Source organism: Dipodomys merriami, unplaced genomic scaffold, assembly GCF_024711535.1.
Source record: "Dipodomys merriami isolate MVZ:Mamm:240054 unplaced genomic scaffold, mDipMer1.0.p SCAF_1028, whole genome shotgun sequence".
In the NCBI taxonomy this organism is placed as follows: Eukaryota; Metazoa; Chordata; class Mammalia; order Rodentia; family Heteromyidae; genus Dipodomys; species Dipodomys merriami.
Genome location: NW_027202303.1, coordinates 18,612 through 38,711, shown reverse-complemented (window position 1 = coordinate 38,711; position 20,100 = coordinate 18,612). Strand labels below are relative to the sequence as shown.

The 20,100-nt window shown below is 62.5% G+C and overlaps 1 protein-coding gene across 1 annotated transcript; it reads right to left on the bottom strand.

Annotated features, from left to right (window-relative positions):
• Window positions 1-16,610: 16,610 nt before the first annotated feature.
• Rtl6 (retrotransposon Gag like 6) lies at window positions 16,611-19,650 on the bottom strand. The gene has a single exon (XM_069995842.1). It carries the CDS (start codon window positions 19,648-19,650, stop codon window positions 18,907-18,909), a length of 744 nt encoding a protein of 247 aa, XP_069851943.1. The 3' UTR covers window positions 16,611-18,906.
• Between the last annotated feature and the right edge of the window lie 450 nt (window positions 19,651-20,100).

The window sequence follows — 20,100 nt, the reverse complement described above, 5'->3', positions numbered from 1 at the left end:
CTGGGGCCTGGAGGCTGCAGCACCTGTGGGCGACCAGGAGGCCGGGCCAGGAGTGGCTGGGGAGCAAAGCCCCGCAGTCCTTCATCTCACCCCCAGACTTCCTCTGCTCCCTCAAGTTCCCCCGTCTGCCTCTCCAATGCCAGTGTCCAATGATCCTCAATCCCAGACCAGACCTCTCCCCTCTACCTGGCTGTGTAGCTTGTTGTCCGGCTGAGTCCAACTGACTAGGCCCTGGTGGTCATCAAGGCCCAGACTCCCTCCGTTCTCCTCCCCCTGCTCAGTCTGTGATATTACCCTCACAATCACACAATGGCTGCTGGGATCAAGGCGCTACCTCTTCATTCCAAGCAAGAGGAAGAACAAGTTCAAATGAAAGAAAATGGCAACTGCTTGTGGTCCTCTCACAGTGCTTTCTGGAAGTCATCCCCAGTGGTTCCATTCCCAATCCTTCGGCTAGAACAACACCACCAAGCCACCCACCCCAAAGGGAAAGAAACATCAAGAGAGCCAGTGGTTTAAGGAGGTGCATGACAAGTCTGGTCAAAACCAGAGGTAGTGGGTGTGGGCTGGGCACCGGCGGCACCTCTGCCCCGGCGCTCCTGGGTGGGTGGGGTCTGGCGAGGTCTCAGCCCGCGGCCAGCCGAGCGGCCCACCGCCGCCCTCAGGGCCGGCCGCCCAGCTCCGACAGCACTTGTATAACCTTACAGCCGCGGACGGCCTCCCAGACCGATGGCCGCGCCAGGCACACAGCAGCCGCTCCGTTATCTCCGTGTAACCAGCCTCCGAGGGGCCTTTACAAATTGAACTCTGAGGGGCCGGAGGACGGCCATTACCTTAATTATATTCCAAATGTTTCCATTTATCTCTTGCCCGCCGCTGCCGCAGGCCCGGGGCGCGGAGCACTGTGTGAGTTGATGGATGGACGCTCCGTGAGCCGGGCCCCCTCGTTGCCTGTGAGATGCTCACTCCGCGCCCTGGGACCTGGCCCCCCCCCCAGCGGATGCACACAGCTTCCCCTGAACACCGGCCAGCTGGGGGTCTGACTCCTGCCAGGTTCCAACCTGGAAGCCGCAGCCCAGGCCTCAGAGCAGCTCTGAGCCGCTCACCACATTATGCTAATCCTCACACTGACATATTGCCTGCATAATGGCGGCCTATTTTTAAAGCTATCAAAGCCAGGAATCCCAGCCGGAATTTTCTCATCCTGGATAGCATGCCCTTGGCTTGGGATGTTCCTTGAGGAAGGGAACATTTGTAGGGAAGGAACTGGGGCTGGAATGAAGGCCGGGAAGGGGGGGAGGGGGAGGCTGTCTGTACAGGCCCTAGGGGGAGAGAGGGAGGGAGGGAGGGGGAGGGAGGGAAGGAGACAGAGACAGAGACAGAAATATCTACAGACTTTTTGTAGACACCCTTTATCACATTTTTTTAATTCCTTAGAGTTTTTTAGAGTTCTTATTATGAATGGATTTTAAGCTTTATCAAACCTTCCTTTTGTATGTTTGTGTGTGTTGGTCCTGGGGCTTGAACTCAGGGCCTGGGGCTGTCCCTGAGCTTTCTCACTCAAGGTGAGGGCTCTACCAGTTGAGCCACAGCATCACTTCTGGCTCTTGGGTAGTTAATTGGAGATCAGAGTCTCACAGACTTTCCTGTCCTGGCTGGCTTCAAACCGCAATCCTCAGCTCTCAGCCTCCTAAGGAGCTAGAATACCAGTGAGCCACCAGCGCCAGCGTCAAATAACCTTTTAATCTATTGACATGAACACGTATTTATTTCTCCATTAACCACGAAGGGATGCATGACATTGGTGTGTAGGGCAACGTCTAACTTGCCATTTGCTTGCTTTATCTGTTTCCTTTAGGATGTCTGCATCCATGCTTCTGAGCCGGTTTGCTCAGAGTCTCTGTTCTCTCCCTTTTCTCAAGCTAGGCTCTCCACGGAGCGGGCGGGTGGCTTTTTTCTTAAGAAGTATCTGTGTGAGGGAGGGGTCACCTCCTGTCCAAGCCCGGGAGGGTCACTTCCTGTCCGAGCTCAGGGGGTCACTTCCTGTCCAAGCTTGGGAGGGGTCCCTCCTGCCTGAGCTCAGGGGGTCACTTCCTGTCCGAGCTCAGGGGGTCACTTCCTGGGAGAATGGGAACTTCCGGCATAGAAACCACAGAATGGAGAAGGTGCCAACGCCATGAAGGGCCAGGGAGGCCGGGGCGCCAGCGGGCGTGCAGATGCCAGCCTGACCGCGGCGTGGAGCAGACAGGCTGACCGCACGTGGAGCAGACAGACTGACCGCGCGTGGAGCAGACAGGCTGACCGCGCGGGGGGAGCAGACAGGCTGACCGTGCGTGGAGCAGACAGACTGACCGCGCGTGGAGCAGACAGACTGACCGCGCGGGGGGAGCAGACAGGCTGACCGTGCGTGGAGCAGACAGACTGACCGCGCGTGGAGCAGACAGACTGACCGCGCATGGAGCAGACAGACTGACCGCACATGGAGCAGACAGGCTGACCGCACGTGGAGCAGACAGGCTGACCGCGCGTGGAGCAGACAGACTGACTGCACGTGGAGCAGACAGACTGACCGCGTGGAGCAGACAGACTGACCGCGCGTGGAGCAGACAGACTGACCGTGCGTGGAGCAGACAGACTGACCGCGCGTGGAGCAGACAGACTGACCGCGCGTGGAGCAGACAGACTGACCGCACGTGGAGCAGACAGGCTGACCGCGCGTGGAGCAGACAGGCTGACCGCGCGTGGAGCAGACAGACTGACTGCACGTGGAGCAGACAGACTGACCGCACGTGGAGCAGACAGACTGACCGCGTGGAGCAGACAGGCTGACCGCACGTGGGGGAGCAGACAGACTGACCGCGCGTGGAGCAGACAGGCTGACCGCGCGTGGAGCAGACAGACTGACCGCACGTGGAGCAGACAGACTGACCGCGTGGAGCAGACAGGCTGACCGCGCGTGGAGCAGACAGACTGACCGCGCGTGGAGCAGACAGGCTGACCGCGCGTGGAGCAGACAGGCTGACTGCACGCGTGGAGCAGACAGGCTGACCGCGCGTGGAGCAGACAGACTGACCGCGCGTGGAGCAGACAGGCTGACCGCACGTGGAACAGACAGACTGACCGTGCGTGGGGGAGCAGACAGGCTGACCGCACGTGGAGCAGACAGGCTGACCGCACGTGGAGCAGACAGGCTGACCGTGCGTGGAGCAGACAGGCTGACCGTGCGTGGGGGAGCAGACAGACTGACCGCACGTGGAGCAGACAGGCTGACCGCGCGTGGAGCAGACAGGCTGACCGCGCGTGGAGCAGACAGACTGACCGCGCGTGGAGCAGACAGGCTGACCGCGCGGGGGGAGCAGACAGGCTGACCGTGCGTGGAGCAGACAGGCTGATTGCACGCGTGGAGCAGACAGGCTGACCGCGCGTGGAGCAGACAGGCTGACCGCGCGTGGAGCAGACAGGCTGACCGCGCGTGGAGCAGACAGGCTGACCGCGCGTGGAGCAGACAGGCTGACCGTGTGTGGAGCAGACAGACTGACCGCGTGGAGCAGACTGACCGCACATGGAGCAGACAGGCTGACCGCACGTGGGGGAGCAGACAGACTGACCGCACGTGGAGCAGACAGGCTGACCGCGTGGAGCAGACAGACTGACCGCACGTGGAGCAGACAGGCTGACCGCACGTGGAGCAGACAGACTGACCGCGTGGAGCAGACAGGCTGACCGCGCGTGGAGCAGACAGACTGACCGCGCGTGGAGCAGACAGGCTGACCGCGCGTGGAGCAGACAGGCTGACTGCACGCGTGGAGCAGACAGGCTGACCGCGCGTGGAGCAGACAGACTGACTGCACGTGGGGGAGCAGACAGACTGACCGCACGTGGAACAGACAGACTGACCTGCGTGGGGGAGCAGACAGGCTGACCGCACGTGGAGCAGACAGGCTGACCGCACGTGGAGCAGACAGACTGACCGCACGTGGAGCAGACAGGCTGACCGTGCGTGGAGCAGACAGGCTGACCGTGCGTGGGGGAGCAGACAGACTGACCGCACGTGGAGCAGACAGGCTGACCGCGCGTGGAGCAGACAGGCTGACCGCGCGTGGAGCAGACAGACTGACCGCGCGTGGAGCAGACAGGCTGACCGCGCGTGGAGCAGACAGACTGACCGCGCGTGGAGCAGACAGACTGACCGCGCGTGGAGCAGACAGGCTGACCGCGCGTGGAGCAGACAGGCTGACTGCACGCGTGGAGCAGACAGGCTGACCACGCGTGGAGCAGACAGGCTGACCGCGCGTGGAGCAGACAGACTGACCGCGCGTGGAGCAGACAGGCTGACCGCGCGTGGAGCAGACAGGCTGACCGTGTGTGGAGCAGACAGACTGACCGCGTGGAGCAGACTGACCGCACATGGAGCAGACAGGCTGACCGCACGTGGGGGAGCAGACAGACTGACCGCACGTGGAGCAGACAGGCTGACCGCGTGGAGCAGACAGACTGACCGCACGTGGAGCAGACAGACTGACCGCACGTGGAGCAGACAGACTGACCGCGTGGAGCAGACAGGCTGACCGCACGTGGAGCAGACAGACTGACCGCTCGTGGAGCAGACAGGCTGACCGCACGTGGAGCAGACAGACTGACCGCTCGTGGAGCAGACAGGCTGACCGCACGTGGAGCAGACAGGCTGACCGTGCGTGGAGCAGACAGGCTGACCGCACGTGGAGCAGACAGACTGACCGCGCGTGGGGGAGCAGACTGACCGCGCGTGGAGCAGACAGGCTGACCGCACGTGGAGCAGACAGGCTGACCGCGTGGAGCAGACAGGCTGACCGCGTGGAGCAGACAGGCTTTCCCTGGCTCCCGGGTGGGCTGGGTGAGGCGCGTGCGTCTTCCGCCAGCCCTGGCGTGGCTCCCGCATGTCCGGAGTGTGGTCATCCAGGCGCTGAGACCCTCCGTCACCTCCCTGGCTGCCACCTGCACGGATGTCCCTGGCACGTTCTGCAAATGAGCCACCCGTCACGGGACCCAGGGCCCGGGCAGCGAAGGACAGACAGACAGAAGGACGATGTGCCCAGCCATGGAAGCCGCCATCCATGGGAGTCGGCTCTCCCTGCCACCCAGGCGCCGCTATCATCCTCCACGGCAGAGGGGGCGCTGCTGAGCTGCGGGGAGACCAGCAATGAAGTCCCCAACTCACGGATTTCTAAGTCAGCCAAGCCCTGGTGAGCCTGAGGCTGACACTGGGGAGGCGCGGGGGGGACCGGACTCTGCTCTCAGAACCCGGGGGCTGACGTGGGAGGCGCGGGGGGACCGGACTCTGCTCTCAGAACCCGGGGGCTGACGTGGGAGGCGCGGGGGGACCAGACTCTGCTCTCAGAGGTGGTGTGGCTGAGTGGAACAGGGCGTTTCTTGGGACGAGGATTCTCGTGGTGGCAGGTGGTGGATGAGCCACTGCTCCCCGAGTCTCTGGCGTGTCACATGACCGCATATCCCACGTCACAGCTCACGCTCACATTCTGTACAAGCTCTGTTGCAAACGTAGGATTCTACCTTGTTTCAGCGCCCGTGACCTTTAATCATCCCAGTGTGCTGGGGATGGAGTTGCTCCTTTTTCTGCCTGTTTGCTCACTGGTGATCAGGACTTACTCTGGTCACCTGATTCACACATCCCATCCCTCCCTCCGCCCTGGTCTATGGTCTTGAGTCTCCACAGGGCACCTGTGGGCAGCCACGGAGCCCTGAAGAGCCATCCTGACCTTCTCTGTCTTTTCACTGGAGAATCTGGCCCCTTTAAAGTTAGTCTCATTTCAGAGCCTTTGACGGTTTGAGTCTGTTATCGTAGTTTGTGTCCTTGCCTGTTTAACCTCCTCGGATGCCCCCTTCCTCTGTCTTGCTTTGGGGCCCAGTATCTTTTGTTATTCTGCTCTTAGCTGACTCTTCCACCGTAGCTTCCTCAGGGATTTCTATCTCCTTCCCTAAACGTTAACTGCCCCTCTCCAGCAGCGCCAGGAACCCACACATTCCCACGCACGTGCCACGCTCCAGCTTATAAGCTTATGTGCTCTGGCACTGTGGATGGTCATTTCTACTCAGTATTTTTCTATTTTTGGCAGGCCTGGGGTTTGCGGCCCGAGCTGGAGCTTACAGTTTGATTGCTAGGCCGGCGCTCCACCCATGAGTCATGCTGCTAGCCCATCTTTTTGCTAGTTAACTGGGGAGGGAGACTCTTAGGGGATTTTCTGCCTGGACTGGCTATGAACTGCAATGCTCTGGATTTCAGCCTCCTCAGTAGCCAGGATTACAGGCATAAGCCAGTGGCATCTGGCTGTTGTTTTTAATTCCTTAAAAATGTATACACGGGCCGTGTCACTTAGAAGTTTCTTTCCTGTGTGTATATGTGTGGTAGGTAAATAAAGATGTATCTGTGCATGAGTGTGTATGTGTATAATGTGTGTGTTTCAGAGCTGAGATGGAATCCAGGCCTTGGCATTCTAAGCACGCACTCTACCACCGAGCCTCACCCCCAGCCCGTTTCAGTGTGTTCACAGTTTTATTGAGATAGACTTCACAACTCCCCTTCTTAAATACCACTCAGAGCTCTGCAGGTGGTCGGCAGCGCGGTTTAGTCTCCACCCACCCGGTCTCTCGTGTCTGTTTCACTCCCTGCTGCGCTCCCTCCCTCCCCCTCCCGGCCCTTCCGTGGGCATTTCAAATCTACGGTCCCGGGGTCCTCTGCCTGTGGCCTTGCCCGCTCGGCAGGCGTCCAGTTATAGGGGGCCTCAAGGCTCACTCGGCGTAAGTGTGCAGGTGCGGGGGACCTGTGCCCTCCAGGGCTGGCTGGGGGACCTGTGCCCTCCACGGCTGGCTGGGGGACCTGTGCCCTCCAGGGCTGGCTGGGGGACCTGTGCCCTCCAGGGCTGGCTGGGGGACCTGTGCCCTCCAGGGCTGGCTGGGGGACCTGTGCCCTCCACGGCTGGCTGGGGGACCTGTGCCCTCCAGGGCTGGCTGGGGGACCTGTGCCCTCCAGGGCTGGCTGGGGGACCTGTGCCCTCCAGGGCTGGCTGGGGGCATCTGTGCCCTCCAGGGCTGGCTGGGGGACCTGTGCCCTCCAGGGCTGGCTGGGGGACCTGTGCCCTCCAGGGCTGGCTGGGGGACCTGTGCCCTCCACGGCTGGCTGGGGGACCTGTGCCCTCCACGGCTGGCTGGGGGACCTGTGCCCTCCAGGGCTGGCTGGGGGCATCTGTGCCCTCCAGGGCTGGCTGGGGGACCTGTGCCCTCCAGGGCTGGCTGGGGGACCTGTGCCCTCCACGGCTGGCTGGGGGACCTGTGCCCTCCAGGGCTGGCTGGGGGACCTGTGCCCTCCAGGGCTGGCTGGGGGACCTGTGCCCTCCACGGCTGGCTGGGGGCATCTGTGCCCTCCAGGGCTGGCTGGGGGACCTGTGCCCTCCAGGGCTGGCTGGGGGACCTGTGCCCTCCACGGCTGGCTGGGGGCATCTGTGCCCTCCACGGCTGGCTGGGGGACCTGTGCCCCTCCAGGGCTGGCTGGGGGGACCTGTGCCACTCCACGGCTGGCTGGGGGGACCTGTGCCCTCCAGGGCTGGCTGGGGGACCTGTGCCACTCCGCGGCTGGCTGGGGGGACCTGTGCCATCCAGGGCTGGCTGGGGGACCTGTGCCACTCCGCGGCTGGCTGGGGGCATCTGTGCCCTCCAGGGCTGGCTGGGGGACCTGTGCCATCCAGGGCTGGCTGGGGGGATCTATGCCACTCCACGGCTGGCTGGGGGGACCTGTGCCCCTCCACGGCTGGCTGGGGGGACCTGTGCCCTCCACAGCTGGCAACAGGGCACAGGCTGCGTTTTGGGGCATTCGCCGTCTTCGGCACTGGTGGTGTCTGGACCCTCACACGTCCACGCATCCGCAGAGCAGCTGGATGCCCGGCCTCCAACCAGGGTGCACGGGACACAAGAATTCCATCTCCTTACACACTCACGCAGTGGCGTGAAGTCACGCCGGGACTTGATCCCAGAGCCACGGGGCTGAAGGGGCGATGCCACAGGAGAGCCTCCCCGGGGAATGGAGTGAACACCCCGCACGGCCGTCCCCACGCCACCCGAGGATGGCCATGCGCCCCCGTGGGAAGCATGGAGCAGCCCAGGGCGGGCGGCCGGGGGCACTTCCCAGCTCCAGAGCACAGGCTCACGCTCCTGGTCCTTGTAAGTGGCCTGGTGGTTGTGCGGCAGCGCAACCGGACAGAACCACTGCCACGTGTTACCCTCCCGGGACAGCGGAAGGTGTGTGGTGGTGTCTTGACGTGTTCCCGGTCTGCGTCCAACCACGTTCACGCCACACCCTTCTTCCGCTGCATCTGCCCCGTGTGTCAAAATGGCACCACCAAGACGTCCGACACCCAGGCGTGCTTGGTGGCGGTGAGCTCTCGCAGCTTTTCTCTATCAGAAAGTATCTTTATTCCACCCTCAGTCCCTGCCGTGACCGCCAGCTCGGCCTCGGGGGCCGTCGGTGTGAGCTTCTTCAGACAGCACAGCACTGGGCCGCGCATCCATCCACCACCTCAACCTGGCTCTTAACTGGCCACGTCTTCCTGCTCCCTGTGCATTTTTCCATGTGACTAGAACTTTTCATCAGAAAGTGGAGATTCATTACTTAAGTGATTCTATTTTACATTTGAAACTGACAGAGGAAAGAAACAGATTAAAGAGTCAGAGCTGATCCTCTGAGTAGGTGGGAGAGGCTTTTATTGTTTTCCTTAGATTCTATTTTCTCAGTTTTCAGAGGTGAACATGTGCTACTTTTTTATAAATAGGACAAATCAATACACATTAGAAACAGTGAAACTATGAGAAATACTCTGTAGGTATAAATAGCTGATATCTGAGGAGGAACGGTAATGAAGGGCAGCTTGTGAATATTTAACTTGAACACAGAAGGAGTGCAGACTGGAAGAGTTATTTCTCTAGTTGTTTTCAGGAAGCCACAGGAGGCCCAGATGGAGAAAACCACAGGGACCTTGTGATACTCAGGAGGCTGAGATCTGAAGGATCGTGGTTCACGGCCAGCCTGAGCAGCAATGCCTGTAGGACTCTTATCTCCAGTTAACCATCAAAAAGCCGGAAATGGAGCTCTGGCTCAAGAGGTAAAGTGCTATCCTGGAGCAGAAAAAGCTCAGGGACCGAGCCCAGGCCCTGAGTTCAAGCACCAGGACCAGTACACACACACATAAAAATAAATTTCAAAAAAGTGTGATTAGGATGATGACAGACAATTGTGGACAAGACTCGAGCACTGGCCAGGTGTCCTACCAGAGAGGACCCAGGCTCTCCAGGGAGGGCGAAGGCGACCCCCTGGGGTGCCCCGAAACCGCCCGCACTGCCACGAAACCCCTCATCCCTAGAGAGCATCCCAGAGCACACTGCACGGGATCTCCCCAAACACCCAGGGCGGGGCCGGGAGTGTTGGCTCACACCCGTGATCCTGGCACAAGCTTTTATTTGATGCCCTGGTCCTGCGTTCAAGCCTCAAAAAATAAAGATCAAAAAGGCAAGCACATGAAAAAAGCAGTGATAAAGCTCCCCTGTGTTCACAGCCCAGGAGATGTGTGCAGAGCGGGTCCTGCGGAACCTCAGCCGGGCCGGGGGTAGAAACCAGCGCCAAAACTCAGCTTCTTTTCTTCGTGCCGGTGCTGGGGCTTGAACTCTGGGCCGCCCGCTCTCCCTTGGCTTTTTCACTCAAGGCCACGCTCTACCACTTGAGCCACAGCTCCACTTCCAACTTTTTGCTGGTTAACTGAAGAGTCTCACACTCTCCTGACCCAGCTGCTCGGACCTCAGCCTCCTGAGTAGCTAGGATTACAGACGCCCACCTCGCTTTGCTCTAAGCACAAGCAACAAATCATCGCAAAAAGAAAGAGTTAAGGAAAAAAAATTTTAAATCCCTTTGTAATAACATTCCAAGAAATGTACAATCCTCAAGAACGCATCTGTAAACAATATGTGAAATTGTTAACTAAAAGCTACGAGACTTTGCTGAGACAAATTATGGTCCTGAATAAAAAGGAAAAACGAGCCACACTCATTCAGTGGCAGACCAGCGTTATTTAAATGTCAGTTCCAAATGGATTGCTGGCTGGATTCTAGATCTTCCAGCATCACACCCAGCAGGCTTTCTGTAGAAATTGATGAGCTCACTCTAGAATACAGACAGAATTACAAAGCATCTGAAAATAGCCCTGTGCCCTGGAACCTTCTCTGAGAAATGTTCTATTGAGCTTTTTTAGGATGTGGCTGCCGTACCTGAGGAACAGAATCTTTTGTTCCACTGCAGCTGCACGCACGGGGGCTTGCTGTGGTTCGAAGGTGAGGGCCTAGAATCCGGAAGGCAAACGCAGCAGGGAAGACGGGCACTGCAGAATTCCTACGCCGAGTTCAGAGTTCATGAGGAAGCGTGGACCCCCCCCCCCCGCCTCCCCCAGAACCACGGCAGCCCGGTCTGAAGGTCTGAAGGGAGGAACGAAGGTTCCAGGCGGCCACACCAAAGCAATCCCAGGGGAAACGGGAACGCCCGGGGAATCCCAGGAGGGGCCAGGAATGGTTCCAATGAACTCTTGGAGAAGTCTACTCGGAAACACCGGCAAACTCCACCCCTGCCGTCAACATAGAGTCCAGTGGAGAAAAGTCAAACTTCAAGGTTTGGGGGTTTTTTGTTGTTGTTTTTAAAGAAATCAGAATGTCTTTGTGTCCTGAAGACTGATAAAACGTTCCCGGGCTGGCTGGGAGCTGGTGGCTCACACCCGCAATCCTAGCTACTAAGGATGGGGTCTGAGGACGACAGTGCAAAGCCAGGCCACGCAGGAACATCCATGGAACCCTGACCTCTAATTAACCATGCAAAAGTCAGGTATGGAAATGTGGCTCAAGGGGTAGAGCACCAGCCTTAAGTAAAAAAGCCAAGCAAGAATTTGAGGCCGAGTTCAGGCTCCAGTCACACACACACACACACACACACACACACACACACACACACACACACACACGTACATGTTTGCTGTATCCCCAGAGTTCAGGCTCCAGTCACACACACACACACACACACACACACACACACACACACACACACACACACACACATGTTTGCTGTATCCCCAGACTAAGACACAATCTCACTGAGTACAGAACAGTACTGATCTGAAAGCTAAACACAGATGTGGGCAACTTTTCTCTTGGGCCACAGTGGAGGCCGAGGCCCCTCTGTCCCCCCCTCCCCAGGCTGGGGTCTGGCCCCTCTGTCCCCCCCTCCCCAGGCTGGGGTCTGGCCCCTCTGTCCGCCTCCGGCCCCCCCCTCCCCAGGCTGGGGTCTGGCCCCTCTGTCCCCCCCTCCCCAGGCTGGGGTCTGGCCCCTCTGTCCGCCTCCGGCCCCCCCCTCCCCAGGCTGGGGTCTGGCCCCTCTGTCCGCCTCCTGCCCCCAGGCTGGGGTCTGGCCCCTCTGTCCCTCCCTCCCCAGGCTGGGGTCTGGCCCCTCTGTCCGCCTCCTGCCCCCAGGCTGGGGTCTGGCCCCTCTGTCCGCCTCCTGCCCCCAGGCTGGGGTCTGGCCCCTCTGTCCCCCCCTCCCCAGGCTGGGGTCTGGCCTCCCTGTCCGCCTCCTGCCCCCAGGCTGGGGTCTGGCCCCTCTGTCCCCCCCTCCCCAGGCTGGGGTCTGGCCCCTCTGTCCCCCCCTCCCCAGGCTGGGGTCTGGCCCCTCTGTCCGCCTCCGGCCCCCCCCTCCCCAGGCTGGGGTCTGGCCCCTCTGTCCCCCCCTCCCCAGGCTGGGGTCTGGCCTCCCTGTCCGCCTCCTGCCCCCAGGCTGGGGTCTGGCCTCTCCGTAGGGAGCCCTCAGGCTCATCCCCCTCCCCCACAAGGCCCCAGCCCCCTGCCCTCACCGCCCTCAGCTTCCAGTCCTGACCCAGCCGGATGCAGCACGTGTGACCTTCTCTCCGACCATGACATTCCTTCCCAGCCCAGGCCGCCCCTCCACCGCCAGCCCGGGCAGCCAGGGCCTGGCCGCCTCTGCGGCTCCAGCCACCACGTGGCACAGCTTCGGGGAACCGCTGGGTTCCTCAGAATTTCACCAACAGGAGCCACCCCAAGCCATGTGGGCGGCAGTCTGCACTACCCCTCTTCTGCTTGGTCCGCGGCCATCCTGATTCATTCATTCATTCATTCATTCACTTGTTCATCTATCCATCCGTGCGGAGCGGATGGTTCCAGGGTCTCCGTACGTGGCTGACAGTCCATAACCACCTGGTGTTTGAAACGAAGTCCTGACTGTTCAGTGCTTCGTTCACATGCACTGGGGAGATGGGGGGTCTCCCCGCACCCCTCCGCGCCTTCCAGGCGTGTGCACCCAGGGCGGCAGCCTCCCTCTGCAGTCCCAGCACGCCGAGGGCAAGAGGACACACACCGCCACCTCGGGCCTCCGTCCAGGGCCACTGCCCACTGCCCCTCCCTCCCGGCCTGTCACCAGACGCCCCTCCCTCCCGGCCTGTCACCAGACGCCCCTCCCTCCCTCCCGGCCTGTCACTGGACGCCCCTCCCTCCCGGCCTGTCACCGGACGCCCCTCCCTCCCGGCCTGTCACCAGACGCCCCTCCCTCCCTCCCGGCCTGTCACTGGACGCCCCTCCCTCCCGGCCTGTCACCAGATGCCCCTCCCTCCCTCCCGTCCTGTCACCAGACGCCCCTCCCTCCCTCCAGGCCTGTCACCAGACACCCTTCCCCCCTCCCTCCGGGCCTGTCACCAGACGCCCCTCCCTCCAGGCCTGTCACCAGACGCCCCTCCCTCCCTCCCGGCCTGTCACCAGACGCCCCTCCCTCCCTCCCGGCCTGTCACCAGACGCCCCTCCCTCCCGGCCTGTCACCAGATGCCCCTCCCTCCCTCCAGTCCTGTCACCAGACACCCCTCCCTCCCTCCAGGCCTGTCACTGGACACCCCTCCCCCCCTCCCTCCGGGCCTGTCACTGGACGCCCCTCCCCCCTCCCTCCGGGCCTGCCACCAGACGCCCCTCCCCCCTTCCTCCCTCCTGGCCTGCCCTGGCGACACTCAGGCAGATTCTTCTGCACTCACCCCAGTCCGGGCGAAGCACTGTGGTCCCCAATCTCGGAGAGGTGGGGGCTTGCTTTCGTACAATCTGGGGACGGGGAAGGGTCAACAGCCCCCCTCCCCCCTCCCCCGCCGACAGAGGCCGGTCAGTGCAGCGTGCTGTGGGGTGGTGCGTGACGTGGCAGCAGCAGGGCTTTCTTGGCTCCTCCACAGCTCCAGCCCAAAGCAGGCCAGGCCCCGGTCCACACTGACACACCCGGGACTCACTTGGCGGGAATTACAAAAGGCAGGTGGGGAAAACCGGGGCCAGGCTCTTGCTGCCTGGAGGAAGGGGCACCCAGCCTCGGACAGGAGCCAGCACTCACCAGGCAACCAGGCCTTTCTAAGCTCCCCGGCTGCTGTCACCATGGGGTGAGAAGAGCCAGAGGGGGAAGGGAAGGGCACGATGGCACAAGATCTGCACACGGCTCGGGAACCAGGAGGCGCTGGGCAGGACGGATGGACGAGCCGGCTCCGTGTTGATTCCCTCAGGAAAGGAACCGTGCGTCTGCGCGTCCGTGTGTCTGCTCGCAGGCTAGTTGTTTCGGTCTAGAAGGCATTCCAAGCCTGGTTTGCATCTTACGCCAAATTAGTCCCAGAAAAGACGTGTTTATGAACAGGGAAGAAGAGGGTTTAGGGCAGTGGAAGAGGCCGCAGAGGGCTGCATGGAAAGGCCCGGGCCCCAGGGCCTCAGGCTTGCACCCCGGGCGGGCTGAGGTCTTCGGGGACAGGACGGTGGCTGCCTCCTACCAGCTTTCATGAGGCCTGAGTGTCAGAGGCTGCAAAGGTTTCTGTTCCCAGGAACAACTGAATGCAGGCGCACCTCCCCCAGGAAGCTGTGCTGGGGACGCCGCCTCTCCAGGGTGCCACGGGGGCTCGCTGAAGTGCTGTAGTGTGCGCAAGAGGCTGAGGTAGGAGGGTCAGAGTTCAAAGCCGTTATCAGCAGGAAAGCAGGTCCATGAGACTTGCCTCCATTAACCACCCAAAGCCTGAAGAGCCGTGGCCCAAGGGGCCGAGCTCTAGCCAGGAGCTAAAACGCTAAGCATCGGTCACACAAAATAGTATTCATCAAAATGAACTCCAGAAAACGGAAACAAGAGGCTTTTTTTTTTCCTTTTTGTCCTGTTTGTTCATTTTTGTCTTTGGGAGGGAAAGGAAGGCATAGAAACGGAGGGACGGAAACGCAGCAGTGGTACTCACTGAGCACTACGTTGAACCTGTGGGTGGGGATGGGAGGGAAACCTAGGAGAAAGCAAAGGGGTGTCCAGAATGAAATCCTGAGTGTGTAACTATAACCCGTGTGCGTGCGCGTGTGCGTGTGCGTGTGCGTGTGCGTGCGCGTGCGTGTCACCTTTACAAAACAATGAAAAATTTTAAAAAGTTAAGCAAACCAAGAAAAGTATTACGTTGCTGCGCGTGACTCCCAGCATTTTCTGCTTTGCAGTGCTAGGAACTGAACTCAGGGCTCTGCCTGCTGGGCAGATGCTCCACCACTTGATCCATGCCCCCGCCCCCCTTTGCTCTGGTGTTCAGACTGAGTCCCACTTCTGTGCCAGTGCTGGTCTGGATCTAGCTCCCTGTGTGGCTGGAGGGACAAACACACCACCACACTTAGCTGGGGCTCTCAAACCTTTGCCTGGGATGGCCTTGAACTATGGTCCTCCTGAGTAACTGGGATTACAGCTGTGAGCCACCATGCCAGCCACATTTTAGTTTACTTTTTAATACTATAAACATGGCTAAAAGCCTACATACACAAAACCAGGTTGGGGGGCTCAGTTCTCTGTAACGGTGCTCAGGGATCCTGGGACCAATGCGTGAGAACCCCCTGGTCATCCATGGACCCAGGACCTAGCGCGTTCATGTGTGCAAATAAGCAACAAATGTTCTCCAGGTACTTACTGTATGTCAGCTTGGTTACAGGTGTAAAGATACACCTGTTTCTCCTCACTACCCAGGAATCTCAGAGGGAAGCAGAGCGTCACAGCCCGACAGTTCTGAGACCCCATCTTAATGGGTAAGAAGCTGGGTATGGTGGCAGACACCTGCCATCTCAGCATAAAGCAGGAGGACTCAAGTCCAGGCATCTGCCTCGGGAAAAAGCAGGCCCTATCTCAAATAACAGTTTTTAAAAAGGGGGCTGCAGGTGTGACTCAGCTCTAGAGCATCTAAGCAACAAATGTGAGGCCCTGGTTCAAATCCTAGTACCAGAACTAAAAGACAAAATAAACCTGCCGGCTTCCCATGGCCGCCTGGTGGACACAGGGTGACGGATGGAGGTCAGGAGTCGGCACGCTAAAAGCACACACTGAAACTCGGCCATGCTGCCACGGGTGGACGCCCGCAAGGTCAGTATGTTTAATGAGCTCAGATCAAACCTGTCAGGGCCCGGCCAGCAGGGCGAGGGACCGTCCACAGGAGAGGAAACACAAACAGAAGCCTTCACCACCAAATTAGCCAACACTCAGCCCAGAGACACAAATACCCAGAGGGGGCTCAGAAGTTTCTGGAAGCCATTTAGTCAGCAGGCCGTGACGACCTTGCAGGTCTTGGCGTCCCGCCGCTGGACGGTCCACCCAGGAGCAACACCGCGGGACTGGCCAGTGCTGCGTCACGCGGCCCCGCCTGGAGCCCACGGGGGCTCTGGGGCACAGAGACAGCCCAGCCTAGCAACGCCCACCATGCAGCATGGGGCCAGGAGGGAAATCAAGGCAGGGGGCAGCGCAGACGGGCACCAAATCATTACATTTGCCTTTGTCTATAAAGCACGCTGGCGGCGGGTGGGAAACCCGGCGGCTTTGTGGCCCCGCGTGGGGAGTCCTCATGTCCAAGGGCGGATCGGGGCCCCTACCCCAGCGGGAGACCACGGAGAGCAACGGCTGCCGGACCCCAGCACCGCGGGCAGAGGGCCCAGTGCCCACCGCCAGGGCCAGCTTCCGAACCCCGAGCCCCGTCCGCGCCTCTCGAAGCCCCTGAGCGAACACTCGCTAAGCAGAGGGACCCGAGTCACCGGGGGCTGCGGACGGGGCCTCGGCCGGTGTCCTGCGTGCCCAGGGGAGCTGCCGCACCAGTGTGCCCGCCTCCCCTCACTAAGCTCCAGCCGCCGGGACGGGCGTGCGGCCCAGGCCAGCCTGCAAACTTCCTCGCTCCCCCTCGGGGCCTGCGGACACGGCTTGTTCCCTGCAAGTCCCCAAAATGCTTCCGGACACGACACTGCAGCAGCCTCGCAGGCTGACTGACCTGATGGCCGCGCAGCGAGCCACCGGCTCTCCACACCGAACAAGTGAAACCCCCCGCGGGCTCCGGGGGTCCCCCAGGGCGGCACAGGCCTCGGGGCAGCTTCGTGTGGAGACTGCGCCCATACTAGCCACGACGGGACCCCCGGCCCCTTCAACAAGGCTTCTTCGGAGTCCGAGGTGGGGCGAGCCGGGGCCCTCTCCCCTCTCCTCTGCTCCCCCCTGTCCTATCCTCCCACCCCCACCCCCCTTCCAGGCTTCAGACCCAGCACAGCAGCGCCAGCACAAGGCATCAGCACTAAGCACCAAGAAGCAAAATACAATCGCATCCCCAAACCCAGCTCAGACAGGCAGACAGCCTGGACACAAAGGGGGAGCCTCGCAGCTGGGTCAGGGCAGCGCAGCGGCGGCTCTGACGCAGAGCCCAAAGCCAATGGGGGCAGCCCCAGCCCTCCCCTGGCCCAGCGGCACCGCTAAAACCCTCCTGGTCTGTGAGTGGCTGGTCCTGGCAGCTTCAGGACCTTCCAGGGCAGCTGCGGCAGGCCGGGCGCCCTTCCCCGCAGCCCCTCCTCAGGACGCCCCCGAGGGCTGCCCCCCACCCCACCCAGCCAGCACCAGGGCTGATCCGGGCGCCCGAGGCCCCTGTCTAGACCCTTGTGCGGCAGGGCAGCTGGGCTAACCCAACGTATCCGTGCCGGTGCCGTGGCCTGCGAAACCCGAGCTCCACCGACTTGCCCTCACGTCCACATGGCCGCCCGGTGGAGCGCGAGGGTCCTGGGAGCCCAGCTCGGAGTTCCCAAGTCATGGCCGTCTGTGAGTGGGCACAGACGCGGTCGGTCCCGTGCTCAAGCCAGGACCACACAGACAGGAACAGGAGAGATGCCCCAGCCCGCCCGCCCGCTGTCGGCTGGCCAGGTGCACACTACCCATTTGGCACTCAAGTATGGCGGGAAGCACAGTCCACAGAGCCTAAGTCCCAGGACTGAGGTCTCAGCCGTCCACTGTGAAGAAAGCATGGCGGTCTGCCCCGAGGCCCGGCTCTGGACCCCTGCCCGGAGCCTGCGCCAGCTCTGCATCGCCGCACCCGGTGGGCCCTGGCGCTCTGCCATCCTAGCTCCCAGAGGAGCTGGCCGCCGGGCCTGCCCGAATGGCAATCCTGTCTTCCTGGGCAAAGTGTGGACACGGTGGCCAGGTGGGGGAAGGCAGGCCCCACGCAAGGCATCCTTGGAGACCCGGAGATGGTGAGTGGTTCAAGGGCCGAGGCCAAGGCCACGGGGATGGACGGGGAAGGTCTGGAGCCAGAGCGGGTCCATCACAGCCACCTGGACGCGGGTGGCCTGGGCACTCTCCACTGGAGATCCTGGGCAGCGCCTGTGGTCAGGAGAGCCCCTCCCCAGGCATCATCCCGCACAGGCCCGGTGTCACAAAGACATCACCGGGCAGCCTGACAGAGCTGCCCACGGTGCGGACAAGTTCCAGGTTCTTCCAACTCGTGGCGTTGTGGGAACGTGGGGGTCAGAAGCAGGCCTGGACAGAGGGGTAACCTCTGGGGAACTCCCTTTGCTGCAGGGCTGGGGGACAGAGAGAAGCCGCCCCCCCACCTTCCCCAGATGCGTTATCCCTCCGGAACAGGCTCCTTGGCCACCACGAACGAGAGCGCGGCCGCCGGGGTGTGCAGGCTGGACCTGGACCGGCGAACAGGGCAATGGCGCAGGGCACAGGAAGCGTATGGAGAAGAGCCGCAAGTGGCCAGGCTGGAAAGGTTGGGGCCGAGTGGTCCCAGGGCATGCTAAGAGCGTGCGGGGATGCCCAACAGGCAGAGCTGGGACCTGTGGTGCGGCCGGGGGTCCAGGACGGGGGATGCATGCACCTTGCTGGGGGAAGGAGCCAGCAAGGAACGGGAAGCACACGGCGGCGGGTGGCAGAGGGAAGCCCAGGAGGGTGGCGGGAAGCCTCCTACCAACAGCTGAGGCACACCCATGTCTTCAACCAGGGGGTGCCGGGGGGTGGATCGGTCCTTCCCGGGGGATGCCACGGAGTGGATCGGTCCTTCCTGAGGGATGCCGGGGGGTGGATTGGTCCTTCCCGGGGGATGCCAGGGGGTGGATCGGTCCTTCCTGGGGGATGCTGTGGGGTGCATTGTCTGGTCCGTCCTTCCCGGGGGATGCTGTGAGGTGGACTGTCCAGTCCTTCCCGGGGGATGCCGCGGGGTGGATTGTCCGGTCCTTCCCGGGGGATGCCGTGGGCTGGATTGGTCCTTCCTGGAGGATGCCGTGGGGTGGATTGTCGGGTCTGTCCTTCCTGGGGGATGCCGTGGGGTGGACTGTCCAGTCCGTCCTTCCCGGGGAATGCCGGGGGGGGGGTGGATTGTCCGGTCCGTCTGTCCTTCCTGGGGGGATGTGGCGAGGTGGATTGTCTGGTCCTTCGGGGGGGGGGGCCGCGGGGTGGATCGTCCGGTAGGTCTGTCCTTCCTGGAGGGATGTGGTGAGGTGGATCGTCCGGTCCTTCCCCGAGGCCGTCGGGGCTGCGGTGCTGGTGGTGGACCCCTAAAGGTTCGGCGCTCGGGCGGGCAGGGCCGGGGCGGGCCTGGCGCGGTCGCGGGCCGGGTGGACCGGGTGGACCGGGCAGGGCCCCGCGCCCGCGGCCTCGGGCGGGCGGCTGGGCCCCGGGCGCGGGCGCGCGGCCTGGCCCGGGGCGTGGGCCCGGCCGGCGGCCGCCGTCTTCCGGATCTGGGCGCGCCGCGCGTGCCGCCGCGGGCTCTTGTAGGTGCGGCGCAGCTCGGCCAGGAAGGCCTGGTAGTCGGTGCGCAGCGGGCTGCCGGGCTGCATGTGCGGGATGGCCCAGCGCTCGGCCTCGCCGGTGAGCCGCGACACCAGGAAGGCCACCCGCTCGGCCTCGCCCGGGAAGCGCGCGGCCTGGAAGATCATGAAGCGGTCCATCTGCATGAGGAAGCCGGCCAGCCGGCCGGGGTCGCCGGAGAAGGGCTCGGGCAGGGAGGTGGGCGGCGTGGTGGCGGGGCGCGCGCCGGGCGCGGCGGGCGCGGGCGCGGGCGCGGGGGCGCGCAGGGCGCCGGGCACGCGCGCGCGCGCGCGCAGCAGGCTCAGCTCGGCCGTCACGCTCTCCAGCATGTGCGTCAGGCTGGCCTTCTCGGCGCGCAGCGTGGACGCCTCGCGCCGCAGCGCCGAGTTGGTGAGGCGCAGCGAGGTCAGCGTGTCCAGCGCGGCGCCCGCGGGCGCGGCCGGGCCGCCCGGGCGCGCGCCCTCCGCCCGCGCCGGCTGCGGCTGCACCATGGCGGCCCCGCGACGGCGCCCCGCGCTCACGGCCGCTCGTCCTCGGCGCGGCGCCGGTGGCGGGGCTCGGAGACCGCGCGGGCCGCGCCGGTTACCATGGAGACCGCCCCGGTCCCGGAGCTCCGCGTCGCCTCGGGTCCGGGTCCCGGAAGCGGCGGCGCGCACCCGCCTCCCGTGCCGCGGCCGCTTGACCTTCTCAGCAGCCAATCCGCGATGCGCAGCCAATCAACGGGCAGCCAACCGGTGATGAGCAGCCAATCCGCGATGCGCAGCCAATCAACGGGCAGCCAACCGGTGATGAGCAGCCAATCCGCGATGCGCAGCCAATCAACGGGCAGCCAGCCAGTGGCGGGCAGCCAATCCGCGATGAGTACCCCATCCACGGGCAGTGGCGGGCAGCCAATCCGCGATGAGCACCCCATCCACGGGCAGTGGCGGGCGGCCAATCCG

Coding starts and splice junctions, on each gene's coding strand:
- Rtl6 (XM_069995842.1), bottom strand. CDS start 19,650: ATGGTGCAGCCGCAGCCGGCGCGGGCGGAGGGCGCGCGCCCGGGCGGC.